The following is a 19,853-nucleotide window of genomic DNA, read 5'->3' on the forward strand; positions in this document are numbered from 1 at the left end:
CCGAGGAGGCTCATTGTCGGTCAAGTTCATCCCCAGCCCCGGAGACAGAGAGATGCAGTTGGTGCCCAGTAATTGCCTCTTCCACATCATCATTTCTCATGGGGGGGAGGAAGGAGATATTGGAGGGAGTCTTAAAGGGAGACGCTGGGGCATCCCTGGTTTATCGGAGCTGCCAGGCTCCGACACCTCCAGAGGCGCTTCGTGCTGAGGCGTGCATGGACAGCATCCATGGAGAGATGGGTTTGGGGCAGTGATGGGTGTATTGAACCCTCCCGAGACAAGGAAAGGCTGGCCATTCTGGGGAGAAGAAGGACAGAAAGCCACCAAAGCAGGTGGGGAGGGTTTTGGAGAGCAAGATGGAATTTAGAATCATAGAATCATAGAATTGCCCAGGTTGGAAGGGACTTTTCAGATCATTGAATCCAACCACCAGCCCAACACTGACAAACCCAGCACTAGCCCATGTCCCTCAGCACCACGTCTGCCTGGCTTTTAGACACCTCCAGGGATGGCGACTCCACCACTGCCCTGGGCAGCCTGGGCCAATGCTTGACAACCCTTTTGGTGAAGACGCTTTCCCCAATGTCCATCCTAAACCTCCACTGGCGCAACTTGAGGCCCTTTCCTCTTGTCCCATGGCCTGTTCCCTGGGAGAAGAGCCTGACCCCCCCTGGCCACCCCCTCCTTTCAGGGAGCTGTAGAGAGCGAGAAGGTCTCCCCTCAGCGTCCTCTTCTCCAGGCTGAACACCCCCAGCTCCCTCAGCCGCCCCTCACCAGACTTGTGCTCCAGACCCCTCACCAGCTCCGGTGCCCTAAATTTACTGCATTCCCAGCTGCAGTGCCATGGCTTCTGCACCCCTGTGGGACAGGGGTGGAGAAAATCATCCCAAATCACCTGGTCCAGACAGAGCCACCCACTCAGGCGGGCTGCAGAACCGGGCGGGCAGGGAACATGGGTCAGAGACACAGCAGCTGGGGGGTCACAAGCCCGTAGGGACGCGGGGGCAATCTAACGGCAGGAATCTCGTTCGGGTTAGCCAAGGCAAGGCTGGGTTTCATGCGAGCAGCAGCCTGAGAGCGGCGCTGGTCTGGGGACCTCTCCTCCATGGGGCCTTTCAGCGCAAACACCCCCCTCACGAGCGAGCCACCGGCTTCTTCACTCTCATAAACTTCTAGGGCTCCAGTGAGATGAAGGCTGATGTCATTAAACACAAAACGCCATTAGCAGCCCAAAAGTGCCAAACGCATGCCAGGAACCAGAGGAAATCAGAGGAATCGGAGGAGCCGGCTGCTAGAGAGCAGCAGAGTGTGATCTCCTGCAGAGCTGCACGCTGATCATCTCCAACGCTGCCAAACCCCAGCTACAAATTAACAGTCCAGGACACAGGGAAGATGTGGCCGAAGGAGGCACCAGCCCTCACGTCTGCATCCCAGAGCCTTAGCTTGTCCAGATGGGACTCAGTTCTCAGGGAGTACAAAAATCAGTTTCACGCCTCCGCTCTGCGCGTCCGTTGCAGTGGCAATGCATTTCCTCCTCATCCCGGCCCTTGGCGAGGTCTGCACCCAGCCTCCCCCTCTCTAGTTCCTCTGCACTTTCTCTCCTCCTGTCCCTACTCACCGGCTGTCATCGGGGCACCCGAGCCCCCAGCCAGCACACCAGCTGGCACTGGGCATGCCTTGGCTGGGACCCCCACTTGTGGGCTCTGGCCACACGCCACCCTGTCTCAACACAAGCCCAAACTGCTCCCAGAACCACCAGTTGCCCCAGTTGTTCATCTCTCCCTCCCTCTCTCCTTCTCCTGAGGCTACTGGCATTTGCAGGGCCACCCAGAAAGTCGGGGGGGGAGGCGGGTGGCGAAGCAGATGGTGTACAAGGAGATGCTGTGAGGAAACAGGGCTTCTTATCCCGGAGAAAAGAAGCCCAGAGGGGAATCCAACTGCTGCCTTCAGCCGCCTAACGCGGCACCGCAGAGAGGACGGAGCCAGGCTCCCAGAGGTGCCCTGCCAAAGGTCAGTGGCCCAAAGCTGCTACGAGGACAACTCCAGCCAGAGGGTGGTGGCCCTCAGGCTTGCAGAGGTGCCGTCCTACAAGATTTTTCAGTGGTTTCTACGGTAAGGTGTGACAGATCAGGAACTGGATCCGGTTAACGCAGACCCAAGAAAAACAGAGTTTGGTGCTGGCTCACGGCCCTGCACCAGCCCATGGCCTGGGCGATGGCCCCCGGAGCGCCCGGTGGATCCGCCTTGGAGAGGAGCAGCCTCGGCGTCAATTCCCACAGTCATTCCCGACGGTTCTGCTGCATTTGCAGGTTGAGTCACAAGATGGAGCAATTGCCCTATTTGTCGTTCCTGGCTGGAAACCACCGGGCTGTCCCGGAGCCCTGTCTCTGGGGGGTGTTTGGCAGCCTGGGTCAGCGGGTGCCTCTTTGGGCAGGTCCCAGGTGCCAGCTCCAGCAGATCCCCGAGTCCGGACAAACCTGCTCCTCAAATTCACCCCGCGGCACCACGTCCCCTGCACAAGCAACCGGCACAGCGTGGCCAGCAAAAGACCCGTTCGGACCAGCCACACGGGCTGCCTTCCTGCGCCCACATCCCACCTCTGCCCCATGGCCTCTCTCACCACCTGGCTCTCTGCACCTAGGAGGCGGGTGCTGCTCTGAGGCTGACAGAAATGTCTCCATCCCCAGATTTCAGGTCTTCTCAAAGCTACTGGGGATGAACATGCCTTTGGCAGCGCAGCACCAAAGGTTCATTTCTTCACACCCAAGTGCTCTCAAGCTTCAGCAGGCAGCTGAGATCCCATCCGGGGTGTAGAACTCCCCTTGGGAACCACACAGGTCACAGCCTGGGACTTCGGGAGGTGGCTGCACCTCATAGCTCTCCAGAAGCATCGGAGACCGAGGAAGAGCTGCCCCATAGCTCAGGGGATGGCAGGGAGGAGACAGCCAGCCTGGGAAAGGTTGAGGGGGAGAAAATCGGCAGGGAAGGATGGGGGAGGCTGACATTTGCCTGTGGGGAAGGGGGAGGAGCATTGGAGGAGGTGAGCAATGAGGTGGTCTCTCAGAGGAGGTATCTGGAGAAGGAAACAAATGGTGCAAGATGTCCCTTTTTCAGCCAAGGTGGGACACCTGGAGAGGTGGAGCCGTGCGACGGCAGAGTGTGGCAGGAGGCATTGCACCGTCGACCTGGCCGTGAAGGAGAGGCCCAGCATGGCTGTTCCCAGTGTGACTCGGGCCAGCCAGGAGCTCCCCAAGCAAACCGCTTTCATCAGAAAGTGATGGCTCACTTGAACTGGAGCTGTTCCACTCTTCCAGATCTCTCCTCATTAAAAACACGTTTGGAAGTAGTTGAAACGTCCCGATTTCCACAGATGCATTTTTCTTAGGACAGCTTTTCCCTCCTGAAGCTCGCTCTGCAGCTGATTGGCACAACAAAGTGGCCTTTTTGGAGCCAGCAGCTCCAAAATAGTCATTTGGCCTCTCATTTCCCGCAAGCTTGCATCAGGATGGGAAACGGCGAGACCTCGGGGAGAAATCCTTTCTCAGCAGCTTCAGCCATCAGAGACCAGGCCAGCTACTTCCCTCACTCCCCGTCCAGGCCAGCAGCACAAGCCATGGCCGCACGGACCCTCTGCCCCACACGCCAAATATTTGGTGGAAGTTCAGGGCCACCCAGCACAAAGCAAACAGCGCGAAGCCGCAGCTGTATAAATATCTGGGGCTGCTGGCCATAACCCTTCCTCCGGCATCCCTGGGACCTCTCAGCATGTGTGCGGCAAGCCAGGGAGAAACGCTTGAGCCTCACCCCCGTCCCCAGCAGGCTCCGGAGAGGGAGCAGCTCCAGCTTCTCTCCCATGGAGTTCCAACTGGAGTGCAGCAAAGGTCTTGGTTTTTCAAGCAGCCCTTGTGTTCTTCCCTCCACACATCTCTGAGCCATCGACCTGCTGCCAACAGCTCCAGCCTTTCCACAAGGAGCGATAACTGACGTCTCACCACCACAGGGAAGATGGGTGGAGAACCTGCCAGGGGATCTCATGGGCAGCGTGGACTCCATGGGTGTGCAGGGGGAGTCCTGTGAGGCTGGAGAGTTGGGAAGGAGGCCCTGGGGTGGATCCGGGTGAGACAGCAACGTGCTGGTCCCACAGGGCTTGCTGCCTCTGGAAGAGAGAGAGCCTGTGGCCACCAATATTGTGGCTCAAACCTCTCAGCCCGTGGCTGATGGGGCTTGGACAGAGACAGGGGGGTCAAAACGCGTGTACCACTTGTGAGGATCTGCTTGTCCCACGGCACCTGCATAGGAAGGACTAGCTCCAGAGCAGCAGTGGGTTTCTCCAGCAGAGACAACAGCTTCAGGCAGCACACGGTCTCTCATCCTCTTCCTCCACAAGAGCCACTGCTTGGGATGAGAGGAGAGCTCAGTTTTCCCAAGCTGCCCTCACCGGTCAGGTAGCAAAAGAGGCTGAATTTCCCCCGTGCAATGAGCAGCGCCAAGAAGCCCCATTAACGACCCACACAAGAAGTCGGAGAGTCCCCTCTCCCCGGCTGGTCCTTCCCCCGGCCCCGCCAGCTGCCCCGCGCTGGCCCGGCCGCTCATTCCAGGCGTGTTTCTCATGGCCGTCGGAGGAATGCAAAGCCCTGGGGTGTTCACGGAGACCAGCACCAGTTCTCTTCCGAAAAGGGACAACAGGATGATGTCAGCGGAAACATATTTTTAACCCGCATTCGAATGAAAAGGAAACGACCCAGAGGAAACGCATCAAAAAAAAAAAAAAGAAAAAAAAGAAAAAAAAAAAAGAGCCTCCTGACAATGAAGAGCCCGGCTTTGCTTTCAAGTTTTACTTTTCCCAGGACACTGACTCCCTCCTGCCCTCAGCCAAGAGGGAAAAGAGCGAGCGAGGGAGCGATGAGGCTCCTGCACACCCCACAAACAGGAAGCCAGGGATATATAAAGATCGGGGCTGCGTCAGGCGGCGGAGGGGCAGGACGTGGGACGTGCCAGGGCCCTGCGACATCCACCCGGGCCACCAGCCCGCACGAAGACGGGCACGTCGGCTGGGCCAGCCAGCGCGGAGCGGGGCAGCCTGACGCCGTCCGACCTGCCTTCCTCCTGAGCAGGAGGTGTGAGCATGCTTGCATCCTCCTCCACAGCCAGATAAACCCCGGGGAAACGAAATGAAGGGGCTGCTGCTGCAAGGAAGAGCCTTGGAACGTTTTCTTTTCCACAATGCGATGGACAGAGCCCGCTGGGTCGGGCAGGGCTGCAGGTCCAAGCCATGGCTCGGCAGACAAAAATCCCTGCAGCCAAACCTGGGGGGGACAGTAGGGGTTTTCTAGAGCCTCAGCACCCCAATTGCCATCAAGCTCCCAACAGGATCTGGATCATCGTCCCAGACGGGCCCAAGTTTCACCCCTCGGGAAAGCCATTAACTTCAGATCCACTGCTGGGCCCAGCCAAGGGTGGCATTTTGGTGGGGAGGAAGGAACAGGAGAACTTACTCCCGCTCTGTGTCCTGGAACACGGAGCGACCTGGTGGCTTGGGCGCCCCCATGGCAGCAGAGGGACTCCGGCAGCTGTCGGGAGGGGAGGGATGGGGCCAAGGTGGTGCGGGCAGGGCAGCAGCTCTCACGGGCTGCAGGGCCTCCGTCGCAAAGCTTTGCAGTTTCCCATCTTCCAGGGAGCCAGCTAACACCAACTTGCATCCTGGGCAATATTGCCCGGGTCAACCTGCAGAGATATCCCGTAAACCTTCATCCATGGCCTAAACCGACCCCTTGTTTGTCTGCATCCCTCCCCAGAAATGCTCTGGGCACCCTCCACTCCTCACCAGCCAGCTGTGATGCTGTCCATGCAGAAATAGCCATGCGGCGTGTTTCAAGAGAATAAAACCATCCAGCAGCCAGAGACCACTTCTCCTCTTGCCCACCCAGCTTGGCAGAGCCCAGGACACTCTCCCTCCCCACCCCGGAGCCGGGCTGTCACGGGGGAATGAATGCTCTGAGCCTCTCCACTGGCCTGACAGCTGATCGATGCAGGGAGGAAGGAGGTTCGTCAGCCCCAGACGTGTCCCCTCACCCTCCCCTCCCCTGAACCCATCCCTTCCCATCCAGCAGGCTGGGGAAGAGCCGTTTGTTGAAACCGCTGCCAGAGATGCTCATTAACGGCATTTAATAGCCCATTTCCTACAAGGCATGAGGTTCCCGGGGACAGAGAGGGAGCGGGGGAAGGAGGGAGGGAAGGAGGGATGGCGAGAGGGAGAGGTGGTACCCCCATGCCTGGCCCCACATGGCACCGTGTGCTGTGAGCTAGTGCAGACAGTGAATCCCCCCCAAAACACTCATCACCCCGTTAGACTGCAAGTGGATTTGGTTCCTGGACCCGCTCCCCATCCCTCTGCAGGTACCCACACGGATCCCGCAGGCACCCAAAGGCAGGGCTGCGACCCAGCAGCTGAGGCTGAGGAGGGCAGGGGTTCCCCATGAGGTCCCCCGGGGCACAGACAGCTCCAGGACGTTCCCAGGGCTGGATCCCCTCTGCCAACCCCACGATCCCCCTGTGCTGTGCCCGGCTGTGATCTGTGAGGGGCTGAGCCCTGCCCGGCTCGGGTGGCTATGACCTCCCAAGACCGCACTCCGCTCACGGAGGCTGCGCACCGACGGGACCAGCATCTCCAAAGCCCTGGGGCCACTCCATCCCTGGGTGGGAAGGTACCTCTTGCCCTCAAAGGCTGGAGCAGAAAAGCCTGGCAGCTCCCAGCCCCAGCACGCCGTGGTTCAGTTTGTCCAGGGCACTGACCGTCTCTTTGGTATTTCATTTTTCCCCCAGGGCTGCAACCCCAGCCCAGAAGCTCTTCCCCAGACCTGCGCAGGGCAGTTATTTTTAGGCCCCGCGGGCGGGAGGCAGGGGCCAAGAAGAGCTTGGAGCCGGCTGCAGGAAAGCGGAGCTTCGCGAGGCAGGAAGGAGCCGGAGGGTGGGTACGAGGAGCACTCCCTGCCTGCAGCCACCGCGGCTCCTTCCTCTGTCACACACCGACCTCTTCCCAGAAACGGCCGCCCAAGGGGAAGACACTCCTCGCCCGCCCTGTGCACGCAAGGACCATGGCCCGGGGCAGGACAGGAGAGGGCAGAGGTGGCGGCGGGAGGAGAGGAGCTCCCAAGAGCATCCCGTGAGACCCCAGCCTGGGGGGATGTCCCCCCTGCAGAGGCCACACCAGTCGCTGGCTTTTGCCCCCACGCGCTGCTGGTGGCAGGACAGGGCTGCAGGGGGAGGCGGGTTGGCTCGGCAAGGGGCTGCGGGGCTGCGGCACCCCGGGGAAGGGTGCTGCAAGGCCAGGGCTGGGGGAGCCTGGGGGCTGCACCGCTGCAGCCGAGCAAGCAGGCGTGAGTTAGAAGCCTGTAGGGTACACCAGCAGGCTGGAAAGGGTTGGGACCCAGGCGCAGAGGGCAGAAGATGCTCCGTCCCCAGTGCTGGGGGGATCCCTGAGGGTCCCATCCGCCCTGTGTGTCCGCAGCCCTGAAACTGCCTCTGGGGTGCCCGGCAAGGGCTGCTGACCCACGCTGCCGGCTCCTCTGCAGGCTCACGGGACAGGATGGGGAGCATCCCACTCTGCTGGTGCCGGGGCAGCACCAGTGTGATGCTGGAGGACCTGGGAAAAGTGAGAGATGAGGAATAAAATGAACAGTTTGAAGCAGCAGTTCCCAGGCTTTAAGGCAAACCCTCAAATCAAGGGACTGCCTGACCTCAGCGTGTCACCCGCATCCCCGTTTGCCTTATGCCAGCGAGATGATGCCCCCCCACTCATCCCCAGTCCCCTTGCTGGCAAAAATGTGGGCAGCACGTTCCCTCATCAGTCAGTCTCTACGCAGGGAAAGCAGAGGCGATAATTAGGGGCAAACCTGCTGGTGGGTGTTTCCTGAAGCGTTCTGCACCCTCCTGCCCAGCAGTACGTGTCCGAAAGGTTTTGCGTGTATTTGAGGAGCATTTCTTCTTTCTTGCCTCATATTTTTGGGAAAGCCTATTTGCCTCAGTGGTCTCTCTGCCTCCAAAATGATGCGCCTGCCCCTGCTGTGTATCTGACATTTCGGGGACTTTGAGGCGGGTTTTCTTCTGGTTTAGGCAAGAAGAGCTGGCAGACCAATCCTTATCTGCAGATCAGATTTTCCCCTGCAGTCGCTCTCCAGCCCCCGTGCTTTACCCAAGCAAATGCAAAGTTTTGCTGCAGGGAGATTGTTTCCAGGCTTGCGCCAGGGAGTTCCTTGGGTCTGATGGGCCCGGGAAAGTGCGGCTTATTTGTGGGAGAAGAGGGAAAAGGGAAAAGCAGCAGAGTTAGAAGTTTGCTCCCCAAGACGATCCCTATCTCCTGGCCTGCAAACTGCCCGCAGGTATTCCCACAGTCTCCCAGCTTTGATGGACAACTTCCTTCACGCTGAATGACACTTGGGGACCCACCAGGGTGTGTGAGGGGTTTCAAGGACGCCTGACCCGGCCTCCACCCTGCAACAGGGACAAGAATGAGCCCTTGCCCCCTCCTTAATCCACCTTCGCCCCGTCGCTGAGAGGAGCCTGTGAACCCTGTCCCCTGACCTGCGAAACGTGAAAGGGAGGAGGCGGCGAGGGGGGAGAAGCCAGGACCCGCCGGGGCTGGCCGGCACTGGGCATCCCCCGGGGCTTCGGGCCACCCCCAGCACTGGCCGCCCCGCATTGTGCGTGGGGAGCGGGGAGGAAGGGGCGCTGGGGACGACCCCGTCCCGCCAGCACCGTGAAAGCCGCCTTTGTTGCGGGGCTGTCACCCGGGGCCGAGGCATCCTGGCCTCTGGTTTCCAGGGCGACGGGAGGAGGAGGAGGAGGAGGAGGAGGAGGAGGAGGAGGGTGGGCTGATGGGGAGGAAGGTGAGAGATGGGCAGCAGGAAGGTTTGGACAGCCTGAGCCCCAAAAAGTGGCGGTGGGGTCCCTTCTGCTCCCATCTCTTGGTCTCAAATCAAACCTTCCCCAGCTCCCTCCTGCTGGCAAAGGGCATCACCATTTGAGCTTGCGATGGGACTGGTCTGGGCCCACGGCTACTTGCCCGCTCTCTACTGCTAGCTTACGCCTCCTCCAGCCTCCCCCATCCACCCCACCTAGCAGCCAGGGCTCAGGCATATTTTTAGCCAAATATTTATGGTTTGTGCCTTTGCAGCTCTCCAGTTCCATCAGATTCCAGGAGAGTTCAAAGGTGTTTTCCTGCCTCCTACAAGCTCTGGGCTATTTATAGCTGTCAGATGTTGGCAGCCGGGCTTTCATGGACAACTGTATGGTGACGGTGTGCGCATGGAGATGGCTCATCGCTTGTGAGTAACTCCAGGACCAGCCACGAGCCTGAGGAGTGACGGGGTGTTACTTACAGTCCTGTACAGGAGAGAGAGTTGGGAAGGGTGGGTGGTGAAGAGCAAAGATCTCATATTTTTTTAGGCTGGATACGAGAAAAAAGAAAAATATCGAATTTGCCAGGGAGATCTCTTAATGCTTAGGATGGTCCCCGGGGGAAACGATGCTAATCCTGCCCCATGGGCTATTTCAAGCGAGGGTGGCCTACTTGCTGTAGCTGTTCTTGCTGGTTCTAGCTCTAGGGATGCTCTTATTCTTCCTTAGGTGCTCAGGAGAGGACAAATATCATACCGGCACAACATCGTTGCTGAGCTCAAAGCCTTGCCTGTTCTGACCTGGATGCCTCCGCAATGTGCAGTGCCACAAGCCCCTCAGATGCCCGTATCCACCTCCCAGGATGCAAAAAGGCTTCCCCTGGCTGGGGTTTGGGGAACAAGCGTCCAGTGTCGCATCACTAAGAGCCAAAAGGGTCGCTTTGTACATACCCACTGGCATGTGGCTGGGCTGACCTTTCCCAAAGATGCCGACAGCCCCGATGGTGACACGATGAGCTACCAACCGCAGGCAAGCTCCGACCCGCCATCACGGTGGAGGGAGCGAGGGTGGTCTCCTGTGCTCGGCCGTCTGGCAGTGAAGTCTGGCCAGGCTCTATGGAGAAACCAGAGGGGACTTCAGACTACAGCTTTGGCTTACAACGGTGACCATCGCACCCAGGGACACTGACAAAGACTCAGCATTTGGGTCTTTTGGGATTACGCTGATTCATGGAAAAGGAGCAGTGGATCAGGACTCTTGCTTGCATTTCTAGGGGTTTAGTTTGTTTTTCTCTGTTGAAGGTGCATACCCCACTCCACTGGGAGAATACAGCAGGGCGAAGCAGGCGTTTCAAAGTTGGGGAGACCAGGGGTCTTTCATCCCTGTAAGACTCCATACTTACTTACAGAGCAGCTAGGAACGACCAAGCACTGGTGATCTCTGAAGGCCACGAGGGCTTCACAAGCGCAGGCTTTGTGGAGCTGTGCCGTGAGGACGAGCACTGGCCCATTCCAGACCCGACTTAAGGTGGTGGTGTTTTCACTCCTGCTGAAGACAAGCTCTCTGCCCGCAACACGCCTCCGCTGCCGAAGGGACCGCTATCTTCTGCATCTCCTCAAGTGCTTCCCTGCTCCGACCGAGGGCAGGAAGAGGAGAAGAATACCACATCCATCTGCGAGCACACAGGAACTCGTAGGGAGCTGGAAAAGAGCTCTCGGAGCTGGACAGGGTCCAGGCAGCAGGGACACACACCCCTCGCCTCAGGAAAAGAGGCAGAGAGGAGTCTTTGGTCCCCACGGCTGCCCCGGCTCTCCATCTTACATCCCATCCGAATAAAAACACTCCAACATTTCACCTTCCTTTTTTTTTTTTTTTTTTGGGCTCGCACACACCTCTCCCTCCAGCATCAGCTGCCGGCATATGGGAGTGCGGTGGACTATTTAAGGAAAACGCCCAATAACATTACAATTACTTACCATAAAAGCCTCATGTTTCCAATAACAGCCTAATGTTCCAGGCACCTGTCCAACAGACTCAGAGTTTTCTTACCTGCCCACTGCAGGATTCATATCCATCACGCTCCCCAACAGACGTCTAGCTGTGCCATTGCAAAGCTGCAAGGCTCTGGAGGACCTCAAAATAGCTGCCACCTCTGTCTGTGGTGGGGACAGCGGCCGGCGGGACCTTTCATTCCCACTGGCCGTCACCTGCTGGGATCTGGAGCGGGTTGCAAGCAACAACTGGTGTGTGAGGCGCAATGTCAAAACCAGAAATTCACCTGCAACCAAAGCAGGCCGGCTCTGGCTGGTGGCATCTGCCCGGCTTTGAGCACCACGGCAGCTCCAGCGCGGTCCCCAGCTGTCCACGACTTCTCCTGCCGGTGGCAGAAGACAATGAAGGGGCCCAACGAGCCCAGATGCCACTCTCACCTCCTAACACGGTCACCCTGATGCTGGAATGAGGCGGAAACGGACAAATGGAGCAAAAACAAAAGGGCTCATAAATGTTTTTCTTGGTCAGATCCCATGAGCCCAATCAGCAATATCCGCAATGGCTTTCACAGACCGGGCTGGGCAGCGCGATGTTGTTCGAGTGTTCCCAGGGAACAAAAAAACATCACGAGCATGTGTCTTGCTGAAAACACTCTCTCTGATGTGAAACCATGATTGTTCACCAGCAAAGTTACTTGTGGGCTTGGGAAACAGCTCTCGAGCAGAGGAGATGGTGTAACAGGATGTGGGCATCTAATCTCTCCGTACCAGCAGACAGTCATAAGCACTGGCACTTACCCAGCAGTCAGCTACAATTTGTTTGCACACAGGGTTTGCTGGAAAATTGCATCCAGCCGTCCAGTTAATAAAAATCATCCTCGCGCAGCTCACCGGCAGCGTTTGCTGAATGAGAGATGGATGCTGAATTATTCACTCTGCACCAGCGGAGTCTCAGCGGTGGAAGAGCGGGGAGGAAGATTTCTCTGCTGCTAGTCATGTTATGCTGTCAATTACGGAGCACTTCATTCTCGGGGCTGTAAGGCTACCATCTGGTACTAAATTCACCAAGAGAAATGGCGGGGGGGGGAAGAAGGCAGCGTTTTTAAGCATTGACTGCTCATCGTACAGCAGTTCTCGAACACATTTTCTAACATTCATGAGAAGTACAAATCCAGAGTGGAAGGGATAATATGCCGTTTAAAGTATTCCACCTACACAGATGTAGAAGAAACATGTGAAGGCGCAAGATCCCCTTCTGCCTGCCCTGTCCCGTAGGCCCGAGGGGTCAGTGGAGAGGGCAGACGTAGCATTACCTCCTAGATGTGTCGCCGGGCTTCGCAGCCAGCCGCTTTCCCGTTCCTCCAAGTATTCAGCGGTTCCCTTTGGCTGCTGAGCCGCCTCTCACCCCACTCGAATTTTGAAGGGTTTGAACCCTGACAACGCTCTCCCTGGGGGAGAGAAATAAATGAAATAATGAAATGAAATGAAATGAAATGAAATGAAATGAAATGAAAATATTTGTAAGGTGATCAGCGCTATGGGAGGCCCTTGTTCTCTCCGTACGCAGCTAGAAAGTCTCGGAGAGGAAGTTTTGAGGAATTGCTGTTGGACGTTCACGGCCAGGGGCTTTGGTGTCCACGGGGGAAGGGTGTTGGTGGAACTGCCTGGTGACAAGAGTCTGGACGCGCAGTCTGCGTTTGGACCTGCTGCAGACCACACCGAGCCGTTCGTTTTATCAGGAACCAAGCAGAGGAGACACATTAAATAGCAGAGCGGAGCGTGTCCCCGCAGGCAGAGCTGGGGAAGAAGATAGAGCACCTTGGCTGGGCATGAAAGGCTCCGGGAGAACAAAAGAAGAGGAGGAGGAGGCCACAAAAATGAGATGGGAAAACAAGCTCACTAGTTTGTTCAAAGAGCCACAGACCCTCAGCGCTGAACACTAGAGATTTTGGGGGGGCTTTAGCAAAGCTGGAGGTGAGCCCACCATGTGATGCATTGTGCTCTTACCTGGCCCAGACAGGAGCGAGCGACGAAGCTGCAGCACTGCAGGCTTCCCACAGAGCACCGCAGCGCTGGGGAGAACCAAAACAACCACAGGATGCCCCGGGTGAGCCCCTTAATGGAGAGGCTTCTCCCTTTTCATGCCTTCTCCCTCCAGGCCGTGTACCTTTCACCCTCAGTACGACTCCGGAGATCGCAGAGGCTGGCGCTGCACGCGGAGATGAGGAGGGAGGTTGAAAATCAGGCTCACGATCTTCAACATGCTGTGGCTTGGACTTAAAGCATCCGCCACACGCTCAGGAAGGCAAAACTTGAGCTGTCTGCTGCCTTCCCAGCCCTGCCTGCTCCCAGCCCATCCAGAGCATGTGAAGCTTGGGCTCCCATTAATATACTGAATGGACTCCGAGTATGTGCCACCCCAGAGCTCCCAGCGTGGGGCTGAGGGCTCCAGTGAAGGCTATGGTGGGTCTGCTCTGGAAGACAAAGGTAGACTCATAATAGGCAGCACAGATGTGGCTGGTAAGGTCCTGTGATAGCTGCAGAAGGTCCTACAACCTCACAGCTGCAGAAGGTCCTACAACCTCACCCGTCCTTTCTTTGTTTGGTCCTTTACGGAGTCGTTGCTTCGGAGAGGAGACTCATCCTTCCTGCCGCTACGTATTGGTGAGATCCCTCGCATGACGTCTGCCCCAAAAGATGGCAGATCCTACAAAGTCCCCCCGCTCCTGCGCGAGGTCTGAAACACGCTTGGGAAGAGGCACCATGGAACTCTAAACCAGCCTCCTCCCAGCACAGAAATGCTTCGTAGATCCCCTTGCCCTTTGCTGGATTTCTGGCAGTCTCCCGTTCCTCGGGGACCAAACAGCTTGTCTCTGTCAATGACTCCTTTAGCTGAGGACCCACGTCCTACCAAACACTACAAAGAGTCAGCAGAGGCAGGGGCATGAAAACCAGGAAACGCTGGGATGGAAAAGGAAAGGGACTGGGACACGCACCCTCTCCTTCTCTGAGGGGTCTGTCCCTCTTTGGCGACCTGGAGGAAGAGCCAGGATGGAGTTTTCTGCTTCGAAGGTAGCTCAGGAGTTGACATTTGCAATGCATTGTAAGGTGAGGAGAAAAACAACCAGCTGATTCCAGGAAGAGCCCCGCAGTGTGGTACCGAAGCCGCAGCCTTCACCAGGACATAACTCGGACACAGTGTCCCATGAGCGTTATGGCCGAAGCTGCTGATTCACTCACCGCAAAGGTCACTTTTGCACCACATTTCACACTGGTGGCCCCTAACACAAGGAGGACCCACTTACGGAAGGGGGCAGAACCTGATTCTCTCTCCTCAGCACCTCCTTACACACCCCTTGCCATATACTCTGCCCATTGGCTTGACCCTTTGGACACAGGGGCTCCTGGTAGAGGAAAAACCTCTGATACAAGCTTGAATTTCCAGTCCTCTTTGGAGTCTTCCACCTCTCCCGTCTCTTCCTGCCCTGGAGCATGGACTGCTGAAGCTGCTGACTTCTCCTCATCCCGGTCACCTTGCCGGTTCAGAAGTGATGCTGCTGCACAGCCAGAGGTGCTGGATGCTCTGTTTGCTTTCCAGCTCGCTCTCTCTTTCTGCAGTTGGTCTTTCTGTCCTCCAGGAGCTGAGGAACATTCAAAAGGAAGGCAAAACCCCTCAAAATACCAGGTGGCAAAGTCCATAGGCACATTCTCCAGGTAAGGCACTCCTGCACGCATCCCGAGGTACAAACAAGGGCATTTTCCCCCGGAGTTATTCTCTAGCATGTCAGACTCATCCAGCCCATCTCTTTCCCTCCCAAACACGGCGGGCTTTTAGCCCGAGCACTGGGGGGTGTTTGATTTTTAATGCTTACTTATTTATTTTTGACATTGCACAGGCCATTCCAGCACCCGCTTTATCTGCGGTGATCTTTGACCCCTGCGTGTCAGGAGTTCAATCTGGTACGTTCCACTCTTTGCCCCCACTTAATTCTTTTTTAGCTGCTCGGCCTTTGAAACCTGGTGCCATATGCCAGCCCCAAAGAGCCCTGATCAATACCGGGGGACCGCGTCTCGGTGACCTTGCAACCTGCACCGTAAAGGGCAGAGGGCAGAGCAGAGCGTTGGCCATGTTTTCATTACGAGATTGCAGCCGCGCTTGCGGGAGGGGGAGGGAGAGCCTTTCTTTCTCGCTTTCTTTCTCGCTTTCTTTTCATGAAGTTTAGCCCAGCTGGGACACCAGCGCTCCTGGCTGCCTGTCCACTCCTCTGCCTCATTTAACGAAAGTGAGCAAGAGAACCGCTACAAATCGGGATGCCTGGAAAGGTGAAATAGAAAGACCAGCAGCGCGTCTCGGCGTAAGAAAGGAATTGTTCGTGCCTGTCCCTGCCAGACAGCCAGGGTGCTTTGGGGGTGCGAAGCCTCGGTCTCCCTGGTGATGGAGGCACCCATTAAACGTCTCTCCGTCGGCACAGAAGAGCCCCGGCAGCAACGTTGCTGCTTTGCAATGGGGGGGCACCTGATTTCTCCCCCTCAAAGCTCAACGAGCCTCTGCCCCGAGGAAAGAGTCCCTCGGAAGGTGCTGCAGACCCACGGCCGGGGTGCACGTCCCTGCCTTGCCCCCCAGCTCACGGGATGCCCTCACCTCCTGCTGTGAGGGGCTGTGTGAACCCTGCCGGCTCAGGGCGCGCTACTCGAGGGACACGGTGTCTGAAAGCCACTCTTTTTTCAGGCACAGACCTGCCTCTCGGCCATTTATATTTTTTTTCTCCTCTTCTCTGCACAAAAGGTACAGGCGCCTGCTTTCTGCCCTGGTTGCTTTCATTTTTAGAACAAGGAGAAGAAGGGATGAAAAGGGGGAAACTTGCGGTGTCTCCTTGGGACAGCAGGGCTTTGATGGCACTGCTGCCAAAGGGAGATTGAACCCAGCTTCGCTTCACTGGGGAGGAAAACCCAGCAGTCACGTCTAAACCCAAACCCCAGCCAGCAACGTCTGGCCACCAGGTATCTGCAGGACCTTCTCCGTTTGCTGCTGTGGGTCCCGTCCCCGTGGTGCTTGCTGCTGCACCCTGGCAGAGCAAGGCTGCCAGGGACCGCATGGCAGGGCCAGGCTGATGGTGCTATCGCTACCGACCTCCAAGAGGTGCAGGACAGAGCACGGCCATGCCACCGGCCACCATGGTGCAAGCCATGCATTGCCTGGGCCCCTGGGCTCTGAGCTCGGCAGCCAAATCCTGCTAAACCTCCTGGTTCCCCAAGGTGCCGAGCACCTCCTGTGCCCCGGGGCCTGCAGGGGGAAGATGTGACCGACCCACACCCTTGGTAAGCAATGGAAAGGGCCAGGGGGTGACTTGATCGGTGTGGTTTTGGCTGCTGTTTGAAGAGTTTGATGCCCGGTGTAAGAAGGACTGCCTGAGCCAGTCCCACCCGGACCTTCCCCTCTCCTCGCCTTTGCTTCCACCCCTCCGCAGGGGGAGGGACAGCCCCCCCCAGGCTCTGCAGGACAAAAGCTGTGGTCCCAACAGGAGTAAAACACTCTTGAACGATCCTTGCAGACTACCAGTTTGGGGTCAGCGGCTTGTGTATGACCCTCTTAGAGGCCTTTTGGGGGCATTTTTGAGCTTAGACGAGTTGATGACTCCCCCCTTACCCTATTACGCAAAGCCCCGAGGGGCAAGAGCACCCCATCCTGGCTCTTCCCAGGGTGTCGGGATGTCCCTTTGTGGCTGGAGAGCCAGGAAAGCCCCCCCTTGCATCGATCTGTGACCCAAGTGTTTGCCCAAGGACAAGAACGATGGAGCATCTTCTACCTAGTGCACAGGACCCATCGGTGGCAAGGGGAGCCGATACCCCAGACAGAGGGCACTGCTGCGCACCAGCTAATTAACCCTTCTGACAGCTTCCATTAAAAATAAAGGGGCCTTCAGGTCCCTGCTGGAGTGGCCTATTTTACGTGTGCATCTCCTTGGTTTTGCCTCAGCATATGATGTTCAGGAGGCAGTTATTTCAGGAAAGGTACGCTATAGATAACTGATCTGCCAGCCAGGTGTCATGTTCCTTCATTTATTTTCAATTACTTTGTCTCTTTAGCTCCAGCGAGAATTGCCTGGTGTCAATTCATTTGGTCACCTCCGTGCCTGCCGCACCTCTCGGGAGGCGCTTCTCCGGTGTGGTGTGATCTCTCCCCAGGGGCAGGCTGTTACAAAACAGCTCTGCTCCTCTTTCAGCTTCATCTCTTCCTCGCCTCCCCAGCCACCCCCCAACACTGTGCCCTTTGTCAGGGTCGCGCGGAGCTTCTGGGAGCAGCGGTGGTGGGAGGAGAAAAGGCGAGGAACCCAGTCTTTGGGGTGGGAGCCTCCCCTCTGCTCCTCAGGATGCTCAGGACAACGTGGGCAGCGGGGGTGTCTGGCACGCTCACTGCAGAGGCTTCCTGCAGACCTCCTTCCCAGATGCGTCTGGCCATCATCACTTATCAGGTGGCAAGTGCAAGGCCCCTGGACCCCCTCTGTCCCTTGGCTCATTGCTCCGAAGCTCATTCGCCCCCTCAGCTGGTGAACATTGGGCCAGTTCGGGTGTCTAGGTGTGCAGAAGTGAACTGGAGCAGGGGCTCGTCTGGCCAGGAGGGGTGTTCCTCTCCTTTTCATAGAATCATAGGTTGGAAGAGACCTCTGGACATCATCTCGTCCAACCCCCTAGCGTGGGGAGATCTCTCAGGCAGGAGGACGGTGGGAACCCAGGACCTCCTGGACCCTCCTGTCACTTTCCCTGGGCACACATACACGCGCAGGGATGCCTCAGTGCTATAGTGCACAACCTGCCTCTCCTGGTCCAGACCCGTGGTCACCCTTTCATCTGGGACAGGTTTGTCTCCTCGGAGGTGCACCCATGGGTCTGGGCCAGCAACACGCTGAAGCCACCAGAGCACAGGAGTCGGGCACCGTCCCGACGAGCATCAGGGCAAGGTGGCCCGTGCTGGCAGTCTCAGGGCAGGCTCATTCCCTCTCTGGACTCTGCTTTTATCCTTTTTCTCCTTACCACCACCACCACCACCACGCTGTGTCCCTCCAGCAGCTCCTCCCCACTGCCCAGCACCTGCTCCCTCCCCAGCCCAGCCAGAGCCGTCTCCCTGACCGTCCCTCCATGCCCACCCTGGCCCCGGCGCCCTGTAACAGAGCGGGGACGATGGCTGGGGCAGACGGCACCGTGCAGAGACATGGGGACGCTCCTGACAGGAGGAGACACCAAGGCCACCAGCTGCGTCTGGGAGACACAACCCAGCCCTCCTGCCTCCTGCCAGAGAATCTCGCATTTTGGGTGGCTTTGTGGTTAGAGACAGGCTGAACCCTTCACATCCAAATTCCCCTGTGCCCAGGGGAGGTCCAGACCCGCAGTTTAAGTCCAGCCTCTCCTCGAGCTGAACCCACTCATGGTGGACCACCGTTTGGATGAAATCTCTTCCTGCCTGCTCACAGAATCACAGAATCATAGAGTCATTTAGGTTGGAAAAGACCCTTGGGATCATCGAGTCCAACCATCAACTCCACTCTACAAAGTTCTCCCCTACACCATATCCCTTAACACCACATCTAAACGAGTCTTAAACACATCCAGGGATGGTGACTCCACCACCTCCCTGGGCAGCCGATTCCAGTGTCTGGCCACCATTTTTTCCTAATGTCCAGCCTCAACCTACCCTGCTGCAGCTTGAACCTCACTCCTCTACACCCGCCTGAGCTGCTCCCCAGGTGCCATCCGAGCCATTCCTGGCACGTCCCCGCTCCCGCTGCCATGGCGGAGCTGGCAGGACTGGTGACACGGGCTCGCTCGCTGCCAGCGGCACGGCCAGCTCAGCGCTGATGGTGACAACAGCAGGGACTCAGAAGGGCATGATGTAATTTTCAGATCCGTCGGGAAGTTTTCAGCAGCGACGGCTGGAAAAAAAACAGCATTTTCCTGAGAAAAAGGGCACATTTGCTCTGGTTTCAATGAGAAAGAAATAAATAGAAAGCCTGGTAGTGACTGTCCTTAATTGATTAGTCATTTCTGCAGATGATAATTGCACATCAAAAGACTGAGATCCTACTGTTTCATGCAAATGTCCTTACGAATAACAGCAAGGCACAGGGGAAGTGGATACAGGAAATAAATCCTTCAGAAGCTACCCAGGAGAATTTGGAGTTTGAGTTTCATTTCAGGAAAACAATTTTCCTCCAAACGCGCCTGGAAGAAATATCCTCGACCTCAGCCGCTTCCCAAGCACCAGGAACATGGAGAGGGAGGATGCCACAGGAGTGCGCGGGCGAGCAGGTCTCACAGGATCACAGACTCACAGAGTGGCAGGGGTTGGAAGGGGCCTCTGGAGATCATCCCCTCCAGCCCCCTGCCAGAGCAGGGTCACCCAGAGCAGGTGGCACAGGAACGCATCCAGGGGGTTGGAATGTCTCCAGAGATGGAGACTCCACCACCTCTCTGGGCAGCCTGTGCCAGGGCTCTGCCACCCTCACAGCACAGAAGTTCCTCCTCGTGTTTAGGTGGAACTTCCCATCGTCAAGTTTGTGCCCGTTCCCTCTTGTCCTGTCCCTGGGCACCACTGAGCAGAGCCTGGCCCCATCCTCCTGACACCCCCCCTTTCAGTATTTAAAAGCATTGATAAGCTCCCCCCTCAGTCGTCTTTTTTCCAGACTGAAGAGACCCAAATCCCTCAGCCTTTCTTCATCAGAGAGATGTTCCAGGCCCCTCAGCATCTCAGTAGTCTCCAGCCCAGGGAAAGCATCACTTCTTCAGGCATCGGTGGAGAACCTGAACATGCAGTTGGCTGCAGAGCCAGGGGCTGAGGTGCTGCTTGGAGGGGTACGGTGGGAGCCCCACGAAGACCAGCAGCCCTGACGTTTGGTGCATCAGCACTCAGTAGCCGCTGAGGGCAAAGTCTGGGGAAGAAGTGAGGTGTCCAGAGGAAAGAGCACGTCAGCG

At 57.2% G+C, this 19,853-nt stretch overlaps 1 protein-coding gene across 2 annotated transcripts; it reads right to left on the reverse strand.

The window, feature by feature from the left end:
* Positions 1 to 6,150: 6,150 nt before the first annotated feature.
* Positions 6,151 to 11,312, reverse strand: LOC141748465 (uncharacterized). 2 transcript variants are annotated; one of them, XM_074600582.1, is made up of 5 exons: positions 10,945 to 11,312; positions 10,302 to 10,567; positions 9,846 to 10,008; positions 7,893 to 8,281; positions 6,151 to 7,642 (listed from the first exon to the last, which is right to left on the reverse strand). In XM_074600582.1, the coding sequence occupies exons 4-5, from the start codon at positions 8,074 to 8,076 to the stop codon at positions 6,771 to 6,773; spliced, it is 1,056 nt and encodes a 351-aa protein (XP_074456683.1). In that variant the 5' UTR covers positions 8,077 to 8,281; positions 9,846 to 10,008; positions 10,302 to 10,567; positions 10,945 to 11,312; the 3' UTR covers positions 6,151 to 6,770. The 2 variants fall into 2 exon arrangements, with proteins under 2 accessions (XP_074456683.1, XP_074456685.1); XM_074600584.1 differs by lacking the exons at positions 9,846 to 10,008; positions 10,302 to 10,567; positions 10,945 to 11,312 and having other exon boundaries at positions 7,893 to 8,595.
* Between the last annotated feature and the right edge of the window lie 8,541 nt (positions 11,313 to 19,853).

The sequence above is a fragment of the Larus michahellis genome, chromosome 9 (assembly GCF_964199755.1).
Source record: "Larus michahellis chromosome 9, bLarMic1.1, whole genome shotgun sequence".
NCBI classification, from domain to species: Eukaryota; Metazoa; Chordata; class Aves; order Charadriiformes; family Laridae; genus Larus; species Larus michahellis.